Here is a 25545-nt window from a genome sequence, read left to right as displayed (position 1 = left end):
CCCACTGCTCTCTCCAGTCGAGGGTCACAGACTGGGGGAGCTGGAGTCTGTCCCAGCAAGCAACAGGCACAAGGCAGGGAACACACTGGACAGGACAGCAGTCCATCACAGGACACACACACACTCACACACCCTGGACAGGACACCCGTCCATCACAAGACAGTCACACACACACACACCCTGGACAGGACAACTGTCCATCACAGGACACACACACACACGCACACGCACACGCACACGCACACGCACATCTTGAGGAAACCCACACACTTCCTGAACTGCGAGTTCTATTTTATACTTTCGTTTTAAGAGCCTTGTCCAGAGTTAAATGCGGAAACAGCAACCTGCACCATTTCAGACTGCCGTCAGGTACAGTTCACGTGAGATCAGTTTCCAGCACAAACACAAGATCCAAGTCTCCGGCGAGCGGCTTCGCCTGTACAGGTAATGTTGGGGGAAATGGCGTCGTGACGAGCTATGAGGAATGAAAACGAAAGCTTCCGGTGTATAAACTCTTGTAATCAAGCTCTAGAACAAAAGCTGTATTTTGGAGGCGGGGACGGGGTGTTTCACAACAGTATCATGCTCTGGACGCTATACAGTACACCTTCTGGGTTAAAATTAATACACTTTCACACTCGTTCTTAAGCGCTGATGTTGGTGTGAACACATTTCATGACGAAACACAGTTCAGAATGCTAAACTGCCGGCGTCAATCAGAGTTCTGCTTCTGTTGAGTAGCAAAATAATGTTCACCGTCGTTTTTTCTCTGTTCTTGAAAAAAAAAGACACATCCGCCCTGCTCTTGCTTTCGAATTCGGAAGATTCCTGAGATGTAAGCCAATCAAGATCGAAATATTCGAACCGCAGACGCAAACTGCTATCCTCAAGACAGGAAACGATGTTAATGAAATTAATCGCGAACATGCTGTCAAGGCTGGGATATATATATTTTACACAGGGAGGGGATATTAAGAAGGGGGGTCTCTCTGTAGGGGCAGCACGGTATCGATTCTAAACCTGTGGTGCTGTCTGTGTGGAGTTTGCATGTTCATGTGGGTTTGCTCCGGGGACTCTGGTTCCTCCCACAGTCCAATGACAGGCTGTTGGGTGAATTCGCTTCTGGGAAAACTGGCCCTGGTGTGAGTGTGTGTCCCGTCCAGGGTGTGTGTGTGTCCTGTGATGGAGTGGTGTCCTGTCCAGGGTGTGTGAGTGTGTGTGTCCTGTGATGGACTGGTGTCCTGTCCAGGGTGTGTGTGTGTGTGTGTCCTGTGATGGACTGGTGTCCTGTCCAGGGTGTGTGAGTGTGTGTGTGTGTCCTGTGATGGACTGGTGTCCTGTCCAGGGTGTGTGAGTGTGTGTGTGTCCTGTGATAGACTGCTGTCCTCTCCAGGGTGTGTGTGTATGTGTCCTGTGATGGACTGCTGTCCTGTCCAGTGTGTTCCCTGCCTTGTGCCTGTTGCTTGCTGGGACAGACTCCAGCTCCCCCAGTCTGTGACCCTGGACTGGAGAGAGCAGTGGGGAGACGGGTGTATAGAAAATAATAATCACAAGGAGGTATCAACTCCTAGACATGACATATATTGAAGAGGTGCTACATATTCTGATAAACTGTATACCCGTGAAAGTATTCCATAGTAATTTAAAATTAAAAAACAAAAGCTTGTCACATTCTTGCAAACCATGTGATTTTTAAGCTAAAGATTACCTACCACGACTTCAGTTGATTCACTGCTGACTGGTAATACACTTCGTCCAATAAGGAGCTGGTTTACAAGACATAATAATAATAATTGCTTACACTTATATAGCGCTTTTCTGGACACTCCACTCAAAGCGCTTGACAGGTCATGGGGAATCCCACTACCACCACCAGTGTGCAGCCCCACCTGGATGATGCGACGGCAGCCATAGTGCGCCACAACGCTCCCCACACACCAGCTCTCAGTGGGGAGGAGAGCAGAGGGATGGAGCCAGTTCAGAGGGGGGGGGTGATTAGGAGGCCATGATGGGTCAAGACCAGGGAGGGAATCAAGCCAGGACACTAGGGTAACACCCCTACTCTTCTCCAGAAACACCCCGGGATTGTTAATGACCACAGAGAGTCAGGACCTCGGTTTGACGTCTCATCCGAAGGACGGCGCTTGTTTACAGCCCAGTGTCCCCCGTCACTATACTGGGGCATCAGGACCCACACAGACCGCAGGGTGAGAGCGCCCCCTGCTGGCCCCACTAACACCTCTCCCAGCAGCAACCTTAGTTTTTCCCAGGAGTCTCCCCTCCAGGTACTGGCCGGGCTCCCACCTGCTGGGCTCCAGTGAGGAGGGGGCTGCCAGCTGGGAGCTGCAGGGTGAGATGGCTGCTGGATATAAGACATGCTGGTAGAAGGTTTTACAGCCCTGTGTTTTTTCAGCAGGCAGTGAATTCCAGTTACACGGGGGTAGGTGCATTTGAACGGAGATAGGTCCTTTACCCACACAGTGATTTTAAGACACCTAGTGAGGTAATGTGACTTTACAGCCTCCCAAAAAAGTTAAACGTTTACGGCAAGATAGCTACTATAGCAGGGTAAATTGGAGATGAGCTATTGCCACTCCTACATGGCTGATTCAGTGTTCTGTCAGGATAAATATTGATCTGGGAATGAATTCTGTGAACGAACAGGAAGATTTTACAGGTAAAGGGATTTTCGTTTTTGGGTTTATTCAGTTTTACCTTACGAAGGGTCTTCAAGTGATGAATTATGTTCCTAATTGGAGAGAAAAAAAAAACATTTATTTCCAGATATGTAGACAAGGTGTTTTTGTGGACAAAAGATAACTCTCTGCGGTTCATACCCGGGAGGCCTGTCAGTACAGCAGATTTGGCGGTCACCTAGTGTTATACGTAGTTATACTTCTTAAACAGTAAAAACATCTCTAATGATCATTTTGACAATAGATAGTTAAGTAGTGTTTAGAGCGAATACTGGAAAAAAGTATATTTTTATGATATAGGGAATTTCTACTTTATTTTACCTGATACTGCTTTTCACTAAATATTTGTCATTGACTAAATATTTATCATTATCGGTGTCATTATGACACCGTAATTCGATTGTCTGTTACTGTATTGATGCAGTGAGTCTACAAAAAATCATTTACATTTTGACCAAACAATTGTGCGATCTAAGATGGCTATTTGAAATGGGGGAAAGGAGCAGACAAGAGAAATGGGACGCGTTTTGGGGAATTTGGTCACCTTGTTGATGGACAAATGTCTCTGTTTTTTTCAGATAAGTATGGAAAGTGAAGATTTGAAAAGATCGATGGACCAAAAACAGGCGGAACTTTCCAAAGAGCTTGAAAGCATGGGCCTTGAAGCAGAGTACTGACTACCAAAGCTACATAGTCTCCATCTTACAAACACAAACTCTTTACAGTTTGTCACGGAGGAGGAGTACGCAAAGTTAGAACTGCACGTGCGAGAAGTGTGGGAGAAAAGTGCTCTTCACAAACTTGTCAGAACTCCCGATCCAAATGTGAAATCTAGCGACCTGGCGGAAGAGCAAATGGAGAGACTGCAGGAGAAACTAGAGAAAACAAAATGGGCTCTCACTGAACTGATCAGAACGGAAAAAGAACACGGCCACACAGATCTTGAAGCAAGAGCGAAGGAGCTATGCTCATCTCTAGGGCTCCCTGTAGAGAGCTGGGGGCTGTCTCGACAGCCTAGGAAGGAACTAGAAAGCATCTTGCAGCGGCTCGCTGTTCTAGACATCAGTCCCCGTAATCCTCCAGAACGTGTCTCCAGCGAGGAGGTGTTGCTGCATGCGTCTGGTGGCCTGGCTCTGGAGGGGGTATTTAAAACTGGGAAACTGGAGGACATGCTGGAGAAAAGACAGCAGCTCATTCAGGTCCCGAAACTGTTCTGCCTGAAGGGTCCGGAGCAGAGCTCCTTTTATGCACAGAGAGACTTTTCAACCCTTGAATCTCAGACGCTTTTCCAGAAGATTGTGGAAAAGCTCGGCTTCAGCAGCAACTGCGCGGTATCTACTGGTGTCCGCGGTGTCAGCCTAGCGGGCACAAGAGAAAAACACAATTCAGAAGAATTCGGAGAGAAACGCGCGTCTTCTTGTGAGGTCTCCTACAAGTGCACTACAGTGTACAAGTACATACCCCTGGCTTCTGCCTTTATTGCTAAGGAACAGGTGAAACTATCGACTACAGCTTTGAGTGAGCTGCAGAACCTGGAAAAAATTCTGCTGAATATTAACAAAGCTCAGAAAACTTCTGAATTCACTGCCGAAGTACGCCAGTATTTTGAAAGGTTTGGGTCCCATGTGAACCAGGGTCCTTTTCACTTTGGCGGGAGGTTCTGCTGGAAGGCAGCTGCTGAGGGCATCATGAACAACGAGCTCACAGAGGTGGAGGGAGTCATGTCTCAGGTCCTGTCCGCCTACATTGGCTTTCGGTGCAGTGTAGCTTCCTCGTTGACCGCTGAGGTCAATGCGGGGTTCCTTTCATCTGAACTGAAGGAATTCCTTTCTGGAGGGCACAGTGAAGCTCTTCTGAACAAAATCCAGCTCTCTGTGAGTAAAACTGGGGGTCCAGCTGAAACAGATAACTACCTACAGTGGAGATCTGCTCTTGTATCCAGTAACAGAACCTGGTGTGTCATCGACAGAGGAGTAACTCTCATGCCTGTTTGGGAAATCATCCTCTCCGCTCACAGAAAGGATTTTAAAGACGTCACAATGCTGAGCAACATTCTCAGGGAAGCGTACATGTCGATCACAAACTTGAGCCCCGAGACACTATGGGGTGAGAATGTGCTCTCTGCAGTCACAGACGTTAAAACTCTTCTCAGTTCCATGAGGGGCAGGCAGACGTCAGACAGTGAAGCGCGCCTGAAAGAATTACTCGAATTCAAGATTAAGTTGTATGAAAAAACGGGAAGCCATGCTATTTGGGTAGAATCATGTCTTTCTGACAAAGTCTTTCAAGATTTTTTACTTCAAGTGACTCAAGAAAACGAGCATCTTGCTCCTGCAGAAACCACAACTCTCAGGGCACTGATGTGTGATTTAATTGAGCCTTATTCGTTTCAGGTGAAAAGCTTCCCAAGTAAGGCCCAAATACTGAAATGGGCTCATCAGTCCGCTGAGAAGATCCACAAAGATGTTGTTGTTGCTGATTTGTCACATTTCATAGAAATTCTCAAGACAGCTAAAGAAGAGACCAGAGGTGAAAGATTTTCACACTGTGACCTGGAAAGTGTTCAGGAAGCAAAAATCAAAGCAACACTTACAGTCTTGCTCTCATTGAACTCATTGCTGAGAACACAAAGGGAGACCAATCAATACAGGGAAGAGATGCTAATCCTTTCCATCGTCAACATTTTGGGATATAGTGCAAAAGATGGTATATTTTCTCACCTTCTTGGGTGGGCGGAAATTGACTTCATTGAGGAAACACTGCTCAGTAAACATACCCAGTACATCCAGCTGAGTGCTAAGAGTGCAGATAGAGCCCTGGCTTTCTTGTGGCATTTAGCCCTTTCAATATCCTCTGACGGAGGAAAAGTTTCTTATGAAGAGAAGGGGAGACGACTGGAGTTCTTTAAAGCACACTTCAGAGAGACCCCTCCCAGTGACCTTTCTGCAATACTGGACTGTGACAGTCCACTTCAAGACTGGGAGAGAATTGAAAAAGAGCTACACTCCATCGTCTTGGGGACGGAGAAAAATGAGATACAACAGCTGGACAAAGTATTCCTGTGTACAGAGATCCGCTTCTCCGAATCCTCACAAGAAGGCAAGCGGCAGCTGCAGGTGGGGGAACAAGAGGACAAGCCGAGCGTCTTGGGCACGAGAAACAAAGAGGAGAGCATTGGAACCCAGCCGTCAGGAGCAGGGGAGAAAGCACATATTTTTATGAAACTACTGGAAAGACTCGGACTCCAGAAGCTCTATTCTGTAAAACTGACAAAGCCAGATGTACTAACTTAAACAAGTTATCATTGAGTAACACTCAGCCAACCGCAGAAGAGGAGCTGTCTTTTTATTACCTGTACAAGCTCATGATGCTGGACTACCGAGCCAGGAGTGTGCTGTGCGTCAAGGAAAAAGGGCACCCACATCACAAGAGTGCAGATGTCAGCTGTGATGTCGATGATTTCCTGGGTGATACAAATGTGTGTGATGATGACACAGAGGAAGAATTGCAGATCCATCCCATGGATATTCAGATGGCTGTGTTCCTTTGTGCTAGCGATTTCCTGAGGCAGTGGATGTGTATGAAACTGACCAAGTGCCAATATGCCCTGCCTCTGCTAGTACCTGACCCACGAAACGATACGACCGAATTTCCCATGTGGGCATTTCAGCAGGTTAAGAAGAGCTGGAAAAGTAAAGGTGCCAATAAAGACAGTGTCAAAAGCGGACTTTTGTTCCAGGCATCTGTACCGATAGTGTCTTTCATTAGGTTTGGAATATGCCCGACATCTAAATCGAAAATCCTGAACAGCGTAATCAACAGACAGAAGCACAATGTTTTCTTCCACCGGCACTGCAAAGGCAGTACGAGGGAATGCCTTCTCACGGATGGGCTGGTGGAGATTGCGTGGTACTGGCCAGATGGAATGGAAGACGACGTTCTTAACAGCTGCGTGGCGTTCACTAATCTGCACGGCGACGCCAGCAACCACAAGGAGCAGATCGCGTTTCTGCAGGAAGTCAGTGCTGTTATCGTGGTTCTGCTTTTGGAATCCTCTTTGAATGACACCAGAAAAGAGACCCTCTCTTCTCTCCTCAAGAGCTCCACGCCGGTCATCTGTCTCTTTGCAGAAAAAGAAAAGGTTGCTCACAGACCTAATCCAACTAAGGTGAAACTTGCAGTTCACAATAAGAATGAAGCCCAGTTAACAGATGAAATCATTTCTCACATCAAACATTTTCTAGGTACTAAGGATAAAAAGTGCTCTTTAAAAGCCTGCATAGAAGTAGCCAGACGACATAGCATTGTAACAGATGAAGTCAATGAGAAATGCAAAGAAGGTCATGAAATTGCCCAGAGACTTATGGATCTAATAAAGAAAGAAGACCTGGCCAATGTGAAAAGGACATTTCTACCATTACAAGGTGATCTCTGGTATGAATGGTGCAGGAAAGATAAAGAGTCTTATCGACTACAGTCTAGTGCCTTTACCAGTATTGAGCAGCAAAAGAGTAAAATCCAAGCTAAGAAAGAAGACTTACGCAAAGAACAGCTGGGCAAAGCTTTCCCTCTCAACAACCTCATGAGATCCTTCCTGGAGTGTCTCGGCTCCTCTTCACTTTCTCCGGACACTAAACTGTACATGCTGCAGTGGTTAGGAACACTCCTGGATGATCTTACCACAGATTCACTCACTAAACTTCAAGCGCTCTACCACTCAACATGGGTGGACATGAAATCGCAGCGCACCTCAAACGGAGGCGATGAAAGTCAATTGCAAAAGACAGCGGAGAATATATCTCGGGAACTCGATGCTTCAAACTTTGGCCTTCAGCATTTGTTGCGAGAAGTCAGTCAGATCTATGAAGCTTTGAAAATGTCACCAGATATGGCAGATGAAAAACAGTATCTTACTGCTCTTCCAGGGATAGGGGCTGAAATGTTGATCGAAGGATATCCTCTTGAACTGATGGATGGGGATGCTTCCTACGTCCCTCTTGGATGGATCGAAGCAGTGCTGGACAAACTGATCCATAAAGTTGGTGACAAACAGATATTTGTTCTGTCCATTCTTGGTGTTCAAAGCTCTGGCAAGTCCACATTACTGAACACTATGTTTGGTCTTCACTTTCCAGTGAGTGCAGGAAGATGCACAAGAGGAGCATTCATGCAGTTAGTGACAGTGGATCAAAAGATCAGAGATGAGTTGCAGTATGACTTTGTCCTAATAGTGGACACAGAAGGCCTTCGATCACCGGAGATTAATAATGCAACTGCACTGGCCCATGACAATAAACTCGCTACATTTATCGTTGGAATAGCTGATGCAACCCTAATTAACATCATGGGAGAGAGCTTACTGGATATGCAAGATATTCTTCAGATTTGTGTCCAGGCTTTTATGAGGATGAAGAGAGTCAGTATCACTCCAAGCTGCCTTTTTGTGCATCAAAATGTTGCAGAACCATCTGCCAGTGAAGACAATATGACAGGAAGGATGCGCCTACAGGAGACACTGGATGAAATGGCTCGCATTGCAGCCAGTGAAGAAGGGTTTGATGCTACAAGTTTTAATGACATCATTCAATTTGACGTAAGAAAGCACGTTTACTTTTTCAAAAATCTTTTTGAAGGAAACCCATCAACAGCACCTCCCAACCCAAGCTACAGCGAAAACGTCCAAGAACTGAAGAGCACAATACTCGGAATAAGAGAATGGAAGTCGGACTGTAGATTTGCTTCTATCTCAGAAATGAAATTGCGGATAGTGGCCATGTGGAATGCACTGCTAGGGGAAAACTTTGTTTTCAGCTTTCTAAACAGTTTGGAAGTCATGGTTTATAAGAGGTTAGAAGTAAATTGTGGAAATTGGACATGGCAGCTGAGAAAATGTGGTCTTGACCTGCAAAGGACACTGCGGCACCAAATCATGAGTGATCAAGTGCAAGCAGTAGACAGCTCAAGCATTAAAAAGTCGTTTGAGCAGCAGGCAAAAGCCATTTCAGAAGAAACTGAAGAGTACTTTAAAAAGGAGAAATATCCACATATATTGAATCAGTGGAAAAATAACATTGATTTCAGATTACAGACAGTGAAAGAGGAGCTCATCGAGGACACCCAGAGGAGATGTAAAAAATGGATTGCACAACGTAAGTCTAGATCAGGACTGGATCAAAAGAAATCCCAGTACCTGGCAGAGCTGCTCGCAAAAAGCAGATGTCTGGCTTCTAATCTAATTAGCGAGTGTGATGAGACAATGGATAAAGAGTTTGAGAAACTCTGGGTGGAACTGATGACCAGAGTTGCCTCAAAGACCCCTGCAGAGAAAGACGTCAACATCGATGCAGCAGTGGAAAAAATCTTTTGTGAAACATTTAATACAAAAGCAAATTCCAGACTAAATTCCAATAAGTAATTACTGAGCGTCCCCAAACCTTTCAGTTTGATGAGAAAAAACACATTCATAAAAACTCCAAATATGGAATTTTTACACACTCTTTTACTCCAACAGATGAAGAAAGTGTAATCCATCTTTCAGCAAGTATATCAAAAACAATTAAACAATACATTGATGATCTGCAGGATGTGATACTGGACTTCGATGAGGGCTACATCAATGCAATACTAAATCTAATACAATCAGGGATCAAAGACTTTGAAGAACATACAAAACACTTTGCATTAACAGATAACTACAGAATCGAGTTATCTGCCCATCTTTGTGTGTTTGCAGCAGAACAGTTCAAGGTAAAGCAGGAAGCATTCAAGAAGGCAAACGACCCAATGCTGTACTTCAAAAGCAAGAGAGAGGAATATCTACAAATCTTTAAGAGTTTCTGCCAACAAAGCACAGCCCTCAACATTCTTGTTGATTTCCTTCATGGAAAACTGAAAACCGCTGTCCAGCAGGCAGTGTATGAAAAAACTGGCATCAGAATTGCAGGCGAGATGAGTTCGACCCATCCAGCTTTCAACAGTAATAGATCCAACCTGGAAAATCACCTACTGATATACCTGGCTGAGAAGGAGAGATTTGATTTGTATGAAGAATACTTTGTTGCACCAAAGGATTGTTTTGACAGGTATATAACAGACTGTGTTGAAAAATACTGTAAACACAGTGGGAGGGAGAGAATTACTGAGATCTTGACCGATAATCTCACATATCTGATAGACCGCATTATATTCACAGTTTGTAAAGTAACAGGGCTTGTTGAAGATAAGCAGGGCAATGTCTCCATGTGGCTGGATGAATTTTGTTCAGAACTGGGTAGTGACATGGACATTCCACGGAATTACTTTAGGACTATTGAGAAAGAGGACATTGACCTGCAGTGTCTGAAAGAAAAGGTATATGAATCCATCATAGTGATGCATCACACTTTATCAGAAGAAACCAAAGGTGGAGTAGACATCAACAAGTTCTGGGAAAGCCCCGATTACATTCTGTCGAAGCAGCTCAGTGGGTGCTGGGAGCAGTGCCCTCTCTGTTGCGCTGTTTGTACCAACAGTATCCCTGACCACTCTACAGATCACTGTGTCCAATTTCATCGCCCCAGGGCTGTGAATGGCTGGTTTCACCACGGCACTCAGAACTTCTCCATAGAGATCTGTACCACCTCCGTCTGCAGTGATGGGACTTTCCTGCCCAATAACGACGAATCAAGAGAAACTCCGTGGAGGAGATACAGAGAAGCAGGTCCACCCTTCAATAGATGGCACATCACCCCAGATAACTGTGCCTTTAAAGACAAGCTGGAGAAGCGTTATAGCAAGACCTTTCAAGGTAAAGGAGAGATACCAGAATACTGGAAAACTATTGACAAGAAATCCGCAATAGAAGAACTGAAGACATTTAACACGTATGACCACGCGGAGATAGATGCACCGGTGAAATTGTGGAGCTCTCTGGACAGTGAAAAGAAGCATGTCCATCCACAAGACCTCGAAAAAACGCAGCAAATCAGGCCAGTGCATAAGTTCATGTTTAAGAACAAATAGAGTAATGCTTCACGGAGCTGGTCCTCTTTTGGTGAACACTGGTATTCATGGGTGCAACACAAGCCTGAGGAAGTCAAAAATTGATTCTGTAATGCAATTACAAAAAAAGTGAAAGATTGGTATAAGAAACGTGACATGCTAGAGATAACAGTTATTGTGTAAGATTGTCGGAGAACCCATGGTCAAACTTTCAATCCCATATTTTGCCGTTTTAAACCTTGGGTATTTTAAGACAATTGTGACCTTGTGTTTTGTTTATTTTCGTCCATTTTTTATACTGCTTCATCAGATTTTCTCTAAGATTATTTCTGAATGTTTCTTAGGTATTTAGCCATATTCACTGGGTTGTTAGATTATTTTGTCTGTTTTCCAGTTATTCTGTCTCCAGTCAGATTGGGTGGGTGCACAACACACAGTGTCGATGTCACTTCCTGTGCTGAAGCACACCTGTCTTAAAGCCTCATGGCCCGGTGTCTGGTTGCGATTGGTGGACTTGGATCACATGACGTGGGTCTCATAAACCCGGCAGTGCTTCACTCCAGAGACAGAAGGGACACCAGAGACAGGAGGGAAACAGTGGGACACCAAACTACAGCCAGGGGACATCGATGGTACATTGTACTGAAAAATGGACCAATTCCATAGAAATTGGGTATTTAAGCAACATCAGAGATTAACTCGCATTTTGCATGAAGTTTATTTCTCCATTTTCAAAACAGATCTTAACAATTCTTTAATAGCATATCTTAGTTACAAGGCTCTATAATCCAATGATATTTTATATACTGCTGCATGTTTACTCAGAGCAAGACTTTAGTATAAAAATTCTTTAGCCTTAAGACTAGCTTTATAATAGATGACTGAGTTATTTTCCATGCTATCTGATGCCTTCAGTTTGCTATTTGATGCTGTTGTGTGAATTACTGTTCAGTTGTAACTTTTATAGTTCATCCATCTGTTTTCGAAGCATTTTTTCCAATTCAGGGCTGTAGGCGCCAAACGCTTATTTGGTTTTGATGATCTGATTTGTTTCTTATGATTGTATTGAATTTAAAGGAAGTAAAGGTTGTTTATAGAATTAAAGTGTGTCTGTCTGTTGATTTTTTTATTTAAAGAGATGCTAGGTTACGTTTTGGCTCGGAAGATTCCACCGGAAAATGGGATCTGCTCTCCCAAAACCTTACCGCCCGTTCTTCCTTCCGCACCTGACAAGCTCTGGGAGAGAGATTTCAAGAGGGCACAGCCAACATTTCAGTCTTTATTATGCTTTTCATATTCTTATGATCACAGTTATTATTGTCATTACAAAGTCAGAATCTTCAGAATCCGAATACATCTTTTTTAAGAGCAGGAGTTGCAAAAGTCACACTGGCAGAGATGAAATAACACGGATGAGATTGCTGTCTGGATTTAATTGCTGTCTTGATCAGGGTGCTGTCTCGATTAAAATGTCTGGATGAAGGTCTCTGTCTCGATTAAATTGCCTGGTTGAGGTCTCTGTCTCGATTAAATTGCCTGGATGAGGGTCTCTGTTTCGATTAAATTGCCTGGTTGAGGTCTCTGTCTGGATTAAGTTGCGTGGATGAGGTCTCTGTGTGGATTAAGTTGCCTGGATGAGGTCTCTGTGTGGATTAAATTGCCTGGATGAGGGTCTCTGTGTGGATTAAGTTGCCTGGATGAGGGTCTCTGTGTGGGGTGTGTCGCTGGCTGTCGACGCTACTGCAGGCTGCAGCGCGATGCTTCTCTGCTGTCCGGCTGCTGCGCTCCGTGCCGGACGTGTCCCGAGTCCGGCCCGGTCCCTTCGGTCCCGGATCCTGGAAAACACAGGGAAAACGGGGCTGGAATACGGGAGCAGCACAGCGGGTGACGAGCATCCCTCTGCTCTCCTCCCCCCCAGAGAGCAGCTGTGGGCGGAGCGGACTGGAGCATCCTCCAGGTGGGGGCTGCACACTGGTGGTGATAGTGGGATTCCCCGTGACCTGGGAAGAGCTCTGAGGGGAGGGTCCAGCAAGGCACTATACAGAAGTGTAAGGAAGGCACTGAGGGCACGAGGCTCTGGTCGTGGCAGGGCTGTGCCAGCGGGAGGCGTACTTACGGCGGGAAACACGGCGCGGAGGCTTGTACTGGATTCTCAGCTTCGGGCCGAGCTGGGGGGAGTCCGGCGCGCCTTCCTCTCTCCTCTGCCTCGGCCGGGCCCATTTCTTCTGCCTCCACTGCTGTATCTCCTCCAGCTCCTGCCTCAGCACTGCCTCCCTCTGCTGCTGTCTCTCCTCCATCTCCTGCCTCAGCTCTGCCTCCCTCTGCTGCTGCCTCTGTCTCTCCTCCAGCTCCTGCCTCAGTTTTGTCTCCCTCTGCTGCTGCCTCTCCTCCAACTCCTGCCTCAGCTCTGCCTCCCTCTGCTGCTGCTTCTCCTCCAGCTCCTGCCTCAGCTCTGCCTCCCTCTGCTGCTGCTTCTCCTCCAGCTCCTGCCTCAGCTCTGTCTCCCTCTGCTGCTGCCTCTGTATCTCCTCCAGCTCCTGCCTCAGCTCTGACTCCCTCTGCTGCTGCCTCTGTATCTCCTCCAGCTCCTGCCTCAGCTCTGCCACCCTCTGCTGCTGCCTCTGTATCTCCTCCAGCTCCTGCCTCAGCTCTGCCTCCCTCTGCTGCTGCCTCTGTCTCTCCTCCTGCTCCTGCCTCAGCTCTGTCTCCCTCTGCTGCTGCCCCAGCTCTGTCTCCCTCTGCTGCTGCCTCTCCTCCAGTCCCTGTTAGAGAAAGGAGAGAGGGGAGAGAGTAAGGAGAGAGAGGGGAGAGAGAGGGGAGAGGGAGGGGAGAGAGTGAGGGGAGAAAGAGAGAGAAGAGAGAATGAGGGGGAGAGAGAGGAGATAGTAAGGGGAGAGGGGAGAGAGAGGCCCAACACTGTTCAATATCTATATCAACGAATTAGCAGGAATGTTGGAGCAGTCTGCACCTCCTGGTCTCACACTACACCACACAGAAATCAAGTTCCTGCTCCAGGCAGATGACCTGGTCCTGCTGTCGCCCACAGAACAGGGGCTGCAGTCAATCTGGCTGTCAATCTGGACCCAGAGCAGCAGAACCTGGCACTGCTGGAGCAGTACTGTCAGACCTGGGCGCTGACTGTCAATCTGGACCCAGAACAGCAGAACCTGGCACTGCTGGAGCAGCACTGTCAGACCTGGGCACTGACAGCCCATCTGGACACAGAACAGCAGAACCTGGCACTGCTGCAGCAGGACTGTCAGACCTGGGCACTGACAGCCCATCTGGACCCAGAACAGCAGAACCTGGCACTGCTGGAGCAGGACTGTCAGACCTGGGTGCTGACAGTCAATCTGGACAAGACCAGAGTTATGGTTTTTCAGAAGAAAGCCAGACCTCAGGGAAACAGGTACAAATTCACACTGAACAACAACACATTGGAGCACACATCCAGCTACACATATCTCGGTCTCACCATCAGCTCTTCCGGGAGTTTTGACCTGACAGTGAAGGCACTGAGGGAGAAGGCACTCAGGGCTTTCTACGCAATAAGAAGGAGGCTCTTCAACATCAACCCACCAACAAGAATCTGGCTCCAAATATTTGAAAGTGTAATCCAACCCCTTGCCCTATATGGCAGTGAAGTGTGGGGTCCCCTCACAGACCAGGATTACACTCAAACACCCCACAGAAACTCTGCACGTGGAGATCTGTAGAAACATCCTCCGAGTGCAGAGAAAAACACCTAACAACGGGTGCAGGGCCGAATTAGGCCAGTACCCACTATTGATTAACATACAGAAAAGAATATTAAAGTATTGGCTACACCTAAAAAACAGCGACCACAATTCCTACCACCACAAAGCCCTGCTGAGCCAAGAGCTAAACCCAAAACAGAGCCCCCTGAGCCAGCTGGTCCCGAGGCTCACCGACCTGAGCCACACCAACCCTAACCAGCCTCAGGACAGCACTGCTAGAGCACCACAACCCAGACTCAACCACATCACAGCACAGATCAAACAGCAATATCTCACACACTGGGACACACACACACAAACACAACATCAACTGGAATGCTACAGAACCCTAAACAGACAATACACACTACCTGATTATTTGACCAAAATAAAAAATAACAAACAGAAACAGACCCTGACGAAGTACAGGCTCAGTGACCACAACCTGGCCATAGAAACTGGGCGACACAGGCAGACCTGGCTGCCCAGAGAGGACAGGCTGTGCTCCCACTGCCAGCAGGGAGAATTAGAGACAGAGGTGCACTTCCTACTGCACTGTGACAGATACTCTGGGATTAGAGAAACATTCTTCCCGAAATTCAGAAATCTAATCCCAGAGTTCCCACACCTGCCAGAATCACAACGGGTCCCAATCCTACTGGGAGAGGGAGGAGGGAACTCAGTTGATCTGGCAGCCCAGTATGTGATCTCCTGTCACAGCCTGAGGAACAGTGAGTCTGTCTCCCAATAATGCTCCAGCCGCCTACAGTATATGTCAATATTTTATAATATGTCTTTGTTGTAAATGTCTGTAACATGTCTGTAGATTTTATTTTACTTCTATTTTTTGTTTTGTTCCATGTTAATTTTATTATTTTTATTTGCTTTGGCAACACTGATTGTACCCATCGGTCATGCTAATAAAGCACCTTGAATTGAATTGAGAGAGAGAGGGAGAGTGTTCAAATACAGCTGCTTCGGCCTCTGCAGGAAAAGCTCATCCCGGCAACAGGGAGGAGAGAGCCGGGAGTGCGCGGTTTCCCGGGAGGAGAACCCCAGCACCGTTTTCGCTTAAATCCCGAAATAAAAATGAATTCGCTAGAACATCGATGAGGACACGGTGTAGTTGACATCTAATAAGCGGGTCTTTGAGCCGTAACTTCAGCAGTAACGAGGACACACTTTTTTTTTGACTAGTTGTTTGAGGACGCCTCATGGCTGAACAGCCGGGCGGCTGGTAATGCGGCCCTTTTCCGCCAGAGGGCGCCCAAAGTCCTATCAGACTTCCGTCAGGTCTACGCGTTCCCACAGTTGAAGCGATTTGGACAGAGGGAAGAGATTCCAGAGGATAATATACCCACCCGTGGCTGTTTGGGGGGGGCATTAAGTTTCAAGTCTATAAATGAGATCTCACTTAACGCTGCTCCTGCTCAAGAATATCCTCGATTTTCTCAGACTTCCGTCCTTCTAATATAACGGTATGAGAAGTTCCCTTCGTTTAACAGCGTCTGATCTTTTAAGCCGCCTTGTGCGCGTCCCCCTCGACCTCGGGGTTCCCGACACACCTACCCGTGTTCTCCGACCATTTTCGGTCGCTGATCTTCTCTACTTCTGGAAAAGAAAGAGACGGGGGAGTCAAAATGTTGTTGTTGTTGTTGTTGTTGTTGTTTTTTTAAAACAATACCCTAAACGTCATCCAGGCCGGGCTGCGGTGGAGGGGATCCCCGTGACCCGGAGAGAGCTGGAGAGTCCGAGAGGCGCTATATAGGTGTACGGGGGGGCGGGGGGTTGTTGAATACTATGAGCTGCCTTTTGTGTAAGAGGAAACTTTTTCCAGCATCCTTCATTATAGGGGCAGCTCCGGGGTTGCTGGTGTGTTGAATTAATTCCTTATATACAAAGGAGTGGTGGCTCTGTGGCTCAGGATCAGCGCCTGGGGCTGGAAGGAGTTTGCCGGGTCGAATCCCGCAGCCCGCAGAGGAATCCTACTCCGTTGGGGCCCCTGAGCGAGGCCCTGAACCCCAGCTGCTCCAGGTGGAGCTGTACAATGGCCGACCCTGCGCTCTGACCCCCAGCTTCTCTCTCTCCCTGTCTGTGTGTCTCCTGGAGAGCCAGCTGGGCTCTGCGACAAGACCAATTCCTCATAAGTGATCATAAAGTGAATTGATCTTCTCTTATAGCTGCTGCCTCTACCGCGTTTGCTGGGGATCGTGGGAGTGAAGGTCCAAATTCTTACCGAGTGACATTTTTTCGTGCTCTTCACGCGAGATGGGGGAACCCGCAAGAGAGCCACAAGCCGCAAGAGAGGTCGTTAAAACAAAAAAAAACACCACTGACGCAGATCCGAACTTTTCTGAGTGGGAGTGGAACCCCGACACACCCACAGCCCTGCTCCGTGGAAGAGCGCGGCGCGGGTTCATTCCACGCAGAAAACCAGAAAAGGACACACACCCTGGACAGGACATCAGTCCATCACAGGACACACACTCACACACCCTGGACAGGACACCAGTCCATCACAGGACACACACTCACACACCCTGGACAGGACACCAGTCCATCACAGGACACACACTCACACACCCTGGACAGGACACCAGTCCATCACAGGACACACTCACACACACCCTGGACAGGACAACAGTCCATCACAGGACACACACTCACACACCCTGGACAGGATAAAGTCCATCACAGGACACACACACACACCCTGGACAGGACACCAGTTCATCACAGGACACACACACACACCCTGGACAGGACACCATTCCATCACAGGACACACACACACACACACACACCCTGGACAGGACACCAGTCCATCACAGGACACACACACACACTCACACACCCTGGACAGGACACCAGTCCATCACAGGACACACACAGACACACTCACACACCCTGGACAGGACACCAGTCCATCACAGGACACACACACACACTCACACACCCTGGACAGGACACGAGTCCATCACAGGACACACACACACACTCACAGACCCTGTACAGGACACCAGTCCATCACAGGACACACACACACTCACACACCCTGGATAGGAGACAAGTCCATCACAGAGATCACAAGAGACATTTGTCTGCTGCTTCTCGTTATCTTGGTGTGCAGTTATGAGTTACAAGCTAAGCCAGCCATTTACAGAGTCATGCCCACACTGGCACAGATGAGATCATCTTTAAATTCCCCCAACAGATCACAGTACATTCACACAAAGCAACAGCAATAAAATAAACTACTTTAACACTCCACACTCTTTCACATGTCAACTTTTCAACCGATGGGAAAAAAAAAATGTCCAGCAAAGAGAGAAAACTTTTACTGTCCCCATCGAGGGAATGTCTGTATGGACACCAAGCACTCCTGTACACTTCAATAGCATGCAAAAAAGAACATTGTTGCACATTTTACTGTCGCAAAAAAATCAGAAAAACATCGCACATCACTCTATTGCACACGTACAGTAGGACACATAACAACATGGGACGTTTCTGACACATCATGACAAAACATATCGCACTCAAGTGGGCTGTAAGAGGCAAAAGTGTGTTTATCCCGGACATTTGCAGCGACAGCCGTCACGCATAGTGCAACAAAGGAACGGTCTGCATCTGTTTGACTTACGTTTGGGAGCCCTGAAACGTTGGTCAGAAGGAGGAAGTTGGTAGTCAGGGCTGAGGATGTGGGAAGGACCTGATATCATTTTTCCTGGCTGATTTTTCAAAGATTGTCAGCAGGGAGGGGCTGCTGTCTCACTCCCTTGACCTTCAGAGCTGTCTGGATGAGTCGGGTCGTTTGCCATGTAAAATGAACTGCTAGATGACCGAACCACACTGAAATCCCGTATCTGATCATGCTCTCGATTACAGCGCGGCAGAAGAGAAGCATCACTTCCTGTCGAACCCCAGACACTCATAGTCTTCGCAGGAAATATTAGCGCTGCTGACCTTTGGAGCAAACAGTCTTAACATGAGTAGACCAGCACAGGTTTACGGTCTATGAGTACTTATATGAATCAACCTGAAGGATAAGGTTGCATGAAAGCTGCAGTAGGTCCAAAATTGACAAAAGAACTGTGTTGCCCTTGGGAGATGTCAAGCGCATTGGACATGAAAAGTGCCAGATAAAAGCCATTTCTCTTCGTTTCACTTAGTGTCGGAGCTGCCATTGCATGTAAAGGAGGCAACTTGCTCTTTGAGCAGGTTCAGCACGCACTGAGCACAGATGTCTCTGAGCGGTGCCATAGCTTAGTTGGCTAAAGTGCCTGTTTAGTAAACAGGAGATCCTGGGTCCGCATCCCACCAGTGGCATTTTTCCTAGCTTGTTGTGCAGAATGTATGATTTTTGGACAATGACATAAAGTCATTTGACCAGGTCTAGTGCAAGTGTTCACGTTACTCCTATCCTGGAGTCCCCGCACTGGCTTCCGATCAAATTCCGTGTGCTCTCGATGACAGCTCCAGAGACAGATGAAGTGGGTGACGGCAGCCACTGTCTGCGACACGGTGTGGTGTGAACGATACAGGGTGTCAAGACCCTTTCCAGACGAGCTGCGATCAAACACAAAGGAGACGAAACTGGGAATCAGACCATCTAACAACCCAGCAAACAGGGCTGAATGGGTAAGATACACCGTAGCTTAATGACCCAATATAAGGTAATGATAGGAGGAATCACAGGAGAAAATATAGCAAATAATTAAAAAAAACAGGAAGATAACAGTGGAGCAAATACGCAAATAGACAAAAGGAACGATCTCCTAAATTCTCAGTCAAAACATTCTTTGACAGTCTTTGTGCTGTCAACACAAAAATACATTTACATTTATATTTATATCTATATCTATATTTACATCTATATTTATATTCATGTGTGTGATACGATTTGTCTGCGTGCTGTGCTGTTCTAGTTTGTTCTTTGTGTGTCCTGGACTGTGAGAAACTCTTTTAGTGCACCCCTCACTGAACTGATACAATACTTGTATTGTATTGTATTATTATTATTATTGTATCATTTGGCACACTGTGGCTGTGTTGTCTGTGTTAAGCTGCTGTCGCACTGCAATTTCCCCTCACGGGATCAATAAAGTATCGATCTTTCTACAAAAGGTCACTCAAGCCCAGATCAGAGTCTTTCCTGGGAGCCAGACCGGGTGTGAACACCTTTCAGACAAGCTGCGCTCAAAGGTTCGGACCGCAGTGTGTCCTGAAAGACACCAGAGGGCGGCCAGAGGGCACCGGCTGTGAGCTCTGGGGGAGACCCCCGTGCACCCCCACGTCTGCAGCCAGAGAAGGGGGGGTGTGACCCTCCCTCTGGGTGGGGAAACAGGCCCTCCGTGCCCGTACTGTCACTCATGCTGTGTGGTGGCGGCACGTTCCCGTCGTCTGCAGGCGAGGCAAAGGAAGTTGTAGCCCCTCTGTTGCCCTCTTCCGAAGGGACACAAGGAGAAGGGAACCAGAGAGAGGATCTGGAAGAGCTCCGGCTGAAGTTCTGTTGGATTGTAAACTTGTAAAGCAGGGGGTGTTTCTGCCAGGGTGGAGCCACTGTTAGCCACTGCCCAGTCTCATCCCAATAATAATAATTATAATAATAATTATTATATATAATAATAATATATAATTATATTATGATATTATTATGTTATTACATGTTACTGTTATTGCTATTGTGTTACTGTCTATTGTCTTATCTGCTGTCCTATTTACTTACTGCACCTGAGTGACTCAGGAGAAACACTTTTCACTCAACTACGTGCCTGTGTGAGTATAATGACAATCAAGTTGAATTGGATAATAATACTGGAACACCTCTGAAAGTGGCTTCTCAAAGTGAGCCTCAGGAGGAAAGCAATGTCAAAGGATTGGAAAAACCAGATGTAGTACAATTAAATTCAAGGGACTGGAAGTGTAGTAGAGGGTTGGAAGGGAGCAGACAACCAACGGAGAGCGTTTCTGAAGACGCAGGCGTCGAGCTCAGGGAGGGCGACTCTCTGAGTTCCACGGGGAGAGGGTTCCAGCGCTCTGGGGCGCAGCAGCAGCAGGAGACCCCGTCTCCCCTAGAGTGTAGAGGGCTTGAGGACCGACAGGAACTGAGTCTCTTTAGTCTGAAGGGGGGTGTCCCACACTGACAGGCTGGAGGAACTGAGTCTCTTCAGTCTGAAGGGAGAGTCCCGCACTGACAGGCTGGAGGAACTGAGTCTCTTCAGTCTGAAGGGAGCGTCCCGCACTGACAGGCTGGAGGAACTGAGTCTCTTCAGTCTGAAGGGAGCGTCCCGCACTGACAGGCTGGAGGAACTGAGTCTCTTCAGTCTGAAGGGGGGTCTCGCACTGACAGGCCGGAGGAACTGAGCCTCTTTAGTCTGTAGGGAGCGTCCCGCACTGACAGGCTGGAGGAACTGAGTCTCTTTAGTCTGAAGGGAGTGTCCCACACTGACAGGCGGGAGGAACTGAGTCTCTTTAGTCTGAAGGGAGTGTCCCACACTGACAGGCGGGAGGAACTGAGTCTCTTTAGTCTGAAGGGAGCTCCTTGATCAAGATTTCCGGTGTTTGAAAGAGAAAAGAACACAGTGCTGTGTGTGAGTGTGAGTGTGTGTGAGAGTGTGAGAGTATGTGAGTGAGTGTGTGTGTGTCCATCCGTCCTCCAGCCTGGTTTGTGCTTCCTGCACTGTTCCCACTGAAACCCCCTGATTTGCATCCCGGCTGCGTCTGTGTTTGTGTCCGAGAGGAGAGGAGGAGAGAGAGTCAGGAATAAAGAACACAGACAGACAGATACATCGCACAGACAGCTCACCTGGAGAGACGTCCTGACCCACCGAGACACAGCGCTGAGCAGGTAAGTCTCAGGGCACAGTGACCCCTCAGTGTAGGACCTCCTGTTATTGAGACAGTAGCTGCCTGCTGCCCTGCAAGAGATTTAAACGAGTACAGGTGTCTCTAACAGGATCAACAGATACTGTCTGGAGAACAGGTCCACAGGCTGCTCTCATTTCTGTAGCAACCTGCGTGTTTTTATCTACCCAGCAACGCAGAAGAAGATCCGTGTTCCTTGTCCTTAGTTCTGCTAAGTCTGAGTCTCGTAGGAAAGTTGTTTACTTAGGAAGCTGGTTATTCCTCACTGCGGTTTCAGTTCAAGGTGCATCCCTCTGCAGTTAGAGAAAGTTAGGGAGAGAGGAGAGAGAGAGACAGGTTAGAAATGGGGGTGAGAGAGAGACAGGTTAGAAATGGGGGTGAAAGGAGAGAGAGACAGGTTAGAGATGGGGGTGAGAGAGGAGAGAGAGAGACAGGTTAGAGATGGGGGTGAGAGAGGAGAGAGACAGGTTAGAGATGGGGGAGAGAGAGGAGAGAGAGGCAGGTTAGAGATGGGGGAGAGAGAGGAGAGAGAAGGCAGGAGAGTCAGGGAGAGGAGAGAGGGGAGGGATCGGGAGAGGGGAGAGACAGGGAGATAGAGACGGGAGACAGTGGTATGAGACAGAGAGGGGGATACTGAGCGAGAGGGAGACAAACAGGAAATTAAAAATATTCTGTCTCTCATGGCGTCAGACGGTGGCTGTTTGATTTTCCCCTACATGACCCAGGCCTGACCCCTCCACTCCTGCATCAATGGCTCCATTCACTCCCACAGACAGACACAGCCACAGACAACAGGAGTGTTTCCGTGATGCTATCAGCAGAGAGAGGAGGCACAAGAGAGAGGAGAGAAACTGTGGATCATAGAGAGAGGAGAAAGGAGAGAGGGGAGAGAGTGGAGAGGAGAGAGAGCAGAGAGAGGAGAGAGGAGACAGGACAGATACTGTGGATCACAGAGAGAGGAGAGAGAGAGGGGAGAGGGTAGAGAGAGTGGAGAGGAGAGAGCATAGAGAGGAGACACAAGAGAGAGGAGAGAAACTGTGAATGGGAGAAGGAGAGGAGAAAGGAGAGTGGAGAGAGTAGAGAGAGGAGAAGGAGAGGAAGAGCCACAGACAGCAGGAGTGTTTCCTTGATGCTATCAGCAGAGAGAGGAGGCACAAGAGAGAGGAGAGAAACTGTGAATGGGAGAAGGAGAGGAGAAAGGAGAGTGGAGAGAATGTAGAGAAGGGAGAAGGAGAGGAAGAGCCACAGACAGCAGCAGCGTTTCCTTGATGCTATCAGCAGGGAGAGCAGGACAGCAGGAGGAGACTGATGGATCCAGTCGGGAATCTCTCCCAGCAGTCCGGATCCCATGTTTCTGAGTGGGAGAGGGGGGTCCTGCCCCTCTCCAGATTCCTGCGTCTCCCCCAGTCTCCACTAGTGACCGATCCACACCAGCCAGGGGGATCGGTAGCAGCCCAGCAGGGCTGAATTAATTCAGATCTCACTGAGCCCATGAGCGAGACCCGAGCTCCGCCAGAGACCTGTAGGAGCTGTGTCAGACGCGCCTGTGCTGTGTCACGCAGGAGGATTCAAACCCGGAGCCAGGAGCCATGCCGCGCCTTCGCCTCTGAGCGGATCTGCCGGGATGGAGAGGAAGGGGCTGGTGCTTCTCTTCCTGACAGGTGGGCCTGTGACTCTGCTCCCAGGTCAGAGAACCTGCAGCAGGTCTGTGTGGGTCCTGACGCCCCAGTATAGTGACGGGGACACTAGACTGTAAACAGGTGCCGTCCTTCGGATGAGACGTAAAACCGAGGTCCTGACTCTCTGTGCTCATTAACAATCCCGGGGTGTTTCTGGAGAAGAGTAGGGGTGTTACCCCAGTGTCCTGGCCTGATTCCCTCCCTGGTCTTTACCCATCATGGCCTCCTAATCACCCCCCTCTCTGAACTGGCTCCATCCCTCTGCTCTCCTCCCCACTGAGAGCTGCCGTGTGCTGAGCGGACTGGAGCATCATCCAGGTGGGGGCTGCACACTAGGGGGGGGGGGCTGGAGGGGATCCCCCTGACCTGGGAAGAGCTCTGAGGGGAGAGTCCAGGAAAGAGCTCTAGAACTGTAAGGAAGCATTATTCCTTCTACTGCTGCTACTGCCAAAGGGCTGTGTTCTCTCACCTGCACTCTTCCCCAGTGACTGCAAATTCAGCTCACTATTCATGAAAAGATAAATTCCTAATGCAAGAAATTGTAAAGGGTTGATAAAGCGACGTTCTATTCAATTCAATTCGAGGTGCTTTATTAGCATGACAGATGGGTAGAATCAGTGTTGCCAAAGCACATTAGATAATGGATGGGCTGACCACACTGCCAGAGCTGGTTCACATCACCACAGAGAGGACTCCGTCACCCAGAGACTTGTCCGTTACAGATAGGGGGGGTCACCTGTCTCACCGGCGGGGTGACGAGTGAGTTTCGGGTGGAGGACAGCAGGACTGTGGTGCTACTGTGTCTCACAATAGATTTAAACAACCTGACTCTGGAGCGTACAGACCCTTTGAACTGCAATACAGATGGATTTGAGAAACTTACACAACCCATAATTCTGTGTTCCCAGTGCTCTGTCCTCCTGGATCCGGCCTCATCAGGAAGTTCTACTTTGTGGACTCACCCCTGACCTGGCCTCTGTCAACAGCACAGCAGACATGGACACAGTCCTCAACACCACTAACCTGCCCAGTGGCACAGCCTGGATAGGCCTGTACCGAGACTGCAGAGAGAGCTGGCAGTGGTCTGGCGGAGAGGTCGTGACCTTCACCCACTGGAGGAGTCAGCTCCCCTGTGCTGTTCTCAACGCAGCGGGATTCTGGGAGGAGAGAGACTGCAGCGAGGAGGTCTACTTCATATGTGAGAGTCAAGGTGAGACGACACTGCACGCAGGGCTCAATCTGAGATCTGTCTTTAGGTATAGACAGAAAAGAACAGGAAGCAGGAAGAGCTGGGTTGCATGGGCATTCTGGTATCTGTAGTCTCATCTCACTTTGCATTCATTATGCGATGAGCCTTGTATCTTGGGAAACGTAGTCCTAAATTATATGCACTCACATACACGCCAAAGTCAAAACGCACAGACTTCAACACTACCTTTTCCCTGGGATCATCACGTCATGGGAAAAGACCTATCCAGGCCCCTTTTTATTGGAATGTATCTATCAATCTTATTTTCTTTATTGCAGTAAGCTGTCACTACTAACGCCTCTTGGCGTGATAGAGCAGTGATCACAAACATCATACAGCATCAGAAAACATAAACTCACCACGAAGATCTCTCCAAATCACAGAGAATGTTATTGTCCTGAAACAAACAAAGGCATGCGAAAAAGAGTAGTTTGAAATAAAAACAAAATTCAAGCTACAAATTCATCTGACTGGTATCACTTTATACATGATGAACTGTCATGGGTTCGAGCTCAGGAATTCTGCTGGTACACACAGCTGAAGGCATCACAGCTGAAGCGTGTTTCTTGTCTTCTCTTTTCAGGAATAAACTTCTACCTATTTAACTATACACCGGAATGAACAGGAAACAGGAAATGGTGGTGTGCAAAGCACTATGGGATTTGTAGTCTCACAGCTGTACACACCGTTACACCTGATCTTTGTCTTCGCAGGTGGGGCCCAGCAGTACAGCCTGATCAGGGAAAACAAGACCTTCGCTGCAGCCCAGAGACACTGCAGAGAGAGCTGCTCCGACCTGCCCCTGGTGGACAGTGTGGGAGAGTCTGAACAGATCAGGACTACGGCGCAGGGACACGCTGTCTGGATCGCTCTGCTCCAGGACGGCTGGGAGTGGTCTGACGGGAGGCGCTCTGGGTTTCGCAACTGGAGTCCTGGGCAGCACAATGGAGGAGGAGCCTTGTACATGGAGATCTATTTAAAAGATAACGTAAATAAAAATAATAATAAAAGAGGTGGCTGGAACGATGCAGGTGGAACATATCCCAGCCCCTTCTTCTGCTACACTGGTGAGTCCAGCCCTGACAGACTGTCCCAGAGCCCCAGGCAGTAGCTCAGGGGGCTGAGTTTGTCTCAGGAGAATCCAGCTTGAGAGAACAGCAGCAGAGAGCTGTATCTCCCTCGTCTGACCTTGGTCTCCCAGCAGCAGCATAGAACTACATCAGGAGCCAATAATGAATTTGGAGACAGAACATCAAGTAAACGACAATTTCAGAATGTACAGAAATCTTATTTCTATATGTATTTTATTTACAGCTACAGACTCCTCTGAACAGTA

The 25545-nt window shown here is 48.0% G+C and overlaps 3 protein-coding genes and 1 pseudogene across 3 annotated transcripts in view; 2 read left to right on the top strand and 2 right to left on the bottom strand.

Moving 5' to 3' along the window:
• Positions 1-25545, bottom strand: part of LOC148665564 (antigen WC1.1-like) — a 589159-nt gene that overhangs the window by 445694 nt on the left and 117920 nt on the right. The gene's annotated exons all lie outside the window — the stretch shown is intronic.
• LOC148665573 (interferon-induced very large GTPase 1-like) lies at positions 3867-10698 on the top strand (annotated as a pseudogene).
• LOC148665572 (uncharacterized) lies at positions 11937-16660 on the bottom strand. Its single transcript, XM_088632895.1, has 4 exons — positions 16651-16660; positions 15940-16025; positions 12794-13439; positions 11937-12512 (listed from the first exon to the last, which is right to left on the bottom strand). The coding sequence occupies exons 1-4, from the start codon at positions 16658-16660 to the stop codon at positions 12415-12417; spliced, it is 840 nt and encodes a 279-aa protein (XP_088489021.1). The 3' UTR covers positions 11937-12414.
• Positions 21653-25528, top strand: LOC148665571 (C-type mannose receptor 2-like). Its single transcript, XM_088632894.1, has 4 exons — positions 21653-21678; positions 22844-22942; positions 23869-24170; positions 24923-25528. Exons 1-4 carry the CDS (start codon positions 21653-21655, stop codon positions 25318-25320), a joined length of 825 nt encoding a protein of 274 aa, XP_088489020.1. The 3' UTR covers positions 25321-25528.

This window comes from Lepisosteus platostomus, chromosome 5, assembly GCF_059453375.1.
Source record: "Lepisosteus platostomus isolate fLepPlt1 chromosome 5, fLepPlt1.hap1, whole genome shotgun sequence".
NCBI lineage: Eukaryota > Metazoa > Chordata > Actinopteri > Semionotiformes > Lepisosteidae > Lepisosteus > Lepisosteus platostomus.
Note: the sequence above shows the minus strand (reverse complement) of the source record. Positions and strands in the feature narration are given on the sequence as shown.

Coding starts and splice junctions, on each gene's coding strand:
- LOC148665571 (XM_088632894.1), top strand. CDS start 21,653: ATGGGGGTGAAAGGAGAGAGAGACAG. Junction 22,943..23,868: donor GGTGCTTCTCTTCCTGACAG/GTGGGCCTGTGA, acceptor CTGTGTTCCCAG/TGCTCTGTCCTCCTGGATCC. Junction 24,171..24,922: donor CTTCATATGTGAGAGTCAAG/GTGAGACGACAC, acceptor TTGTCTTCGCAG/GTGGGGCCCAGCAGTACAGC.
- LOC148665572 (XM_088632895.1), bottom strand. Junction 13,440..15,939: donor TCGAGGGGGACGCGCACAAG/GCGGCTTAAAAG, acceptor TTTCTCTAACAG/GGACTGGAGGAGAGGCAGCA. Junction 12,513..12,793: donor TCCGCGCCGTGTTTCCCGCC/GTAAGTACGCCT, acceptor TGTGTTTTCCAG/GATCCGGGACCGAAGGGACC.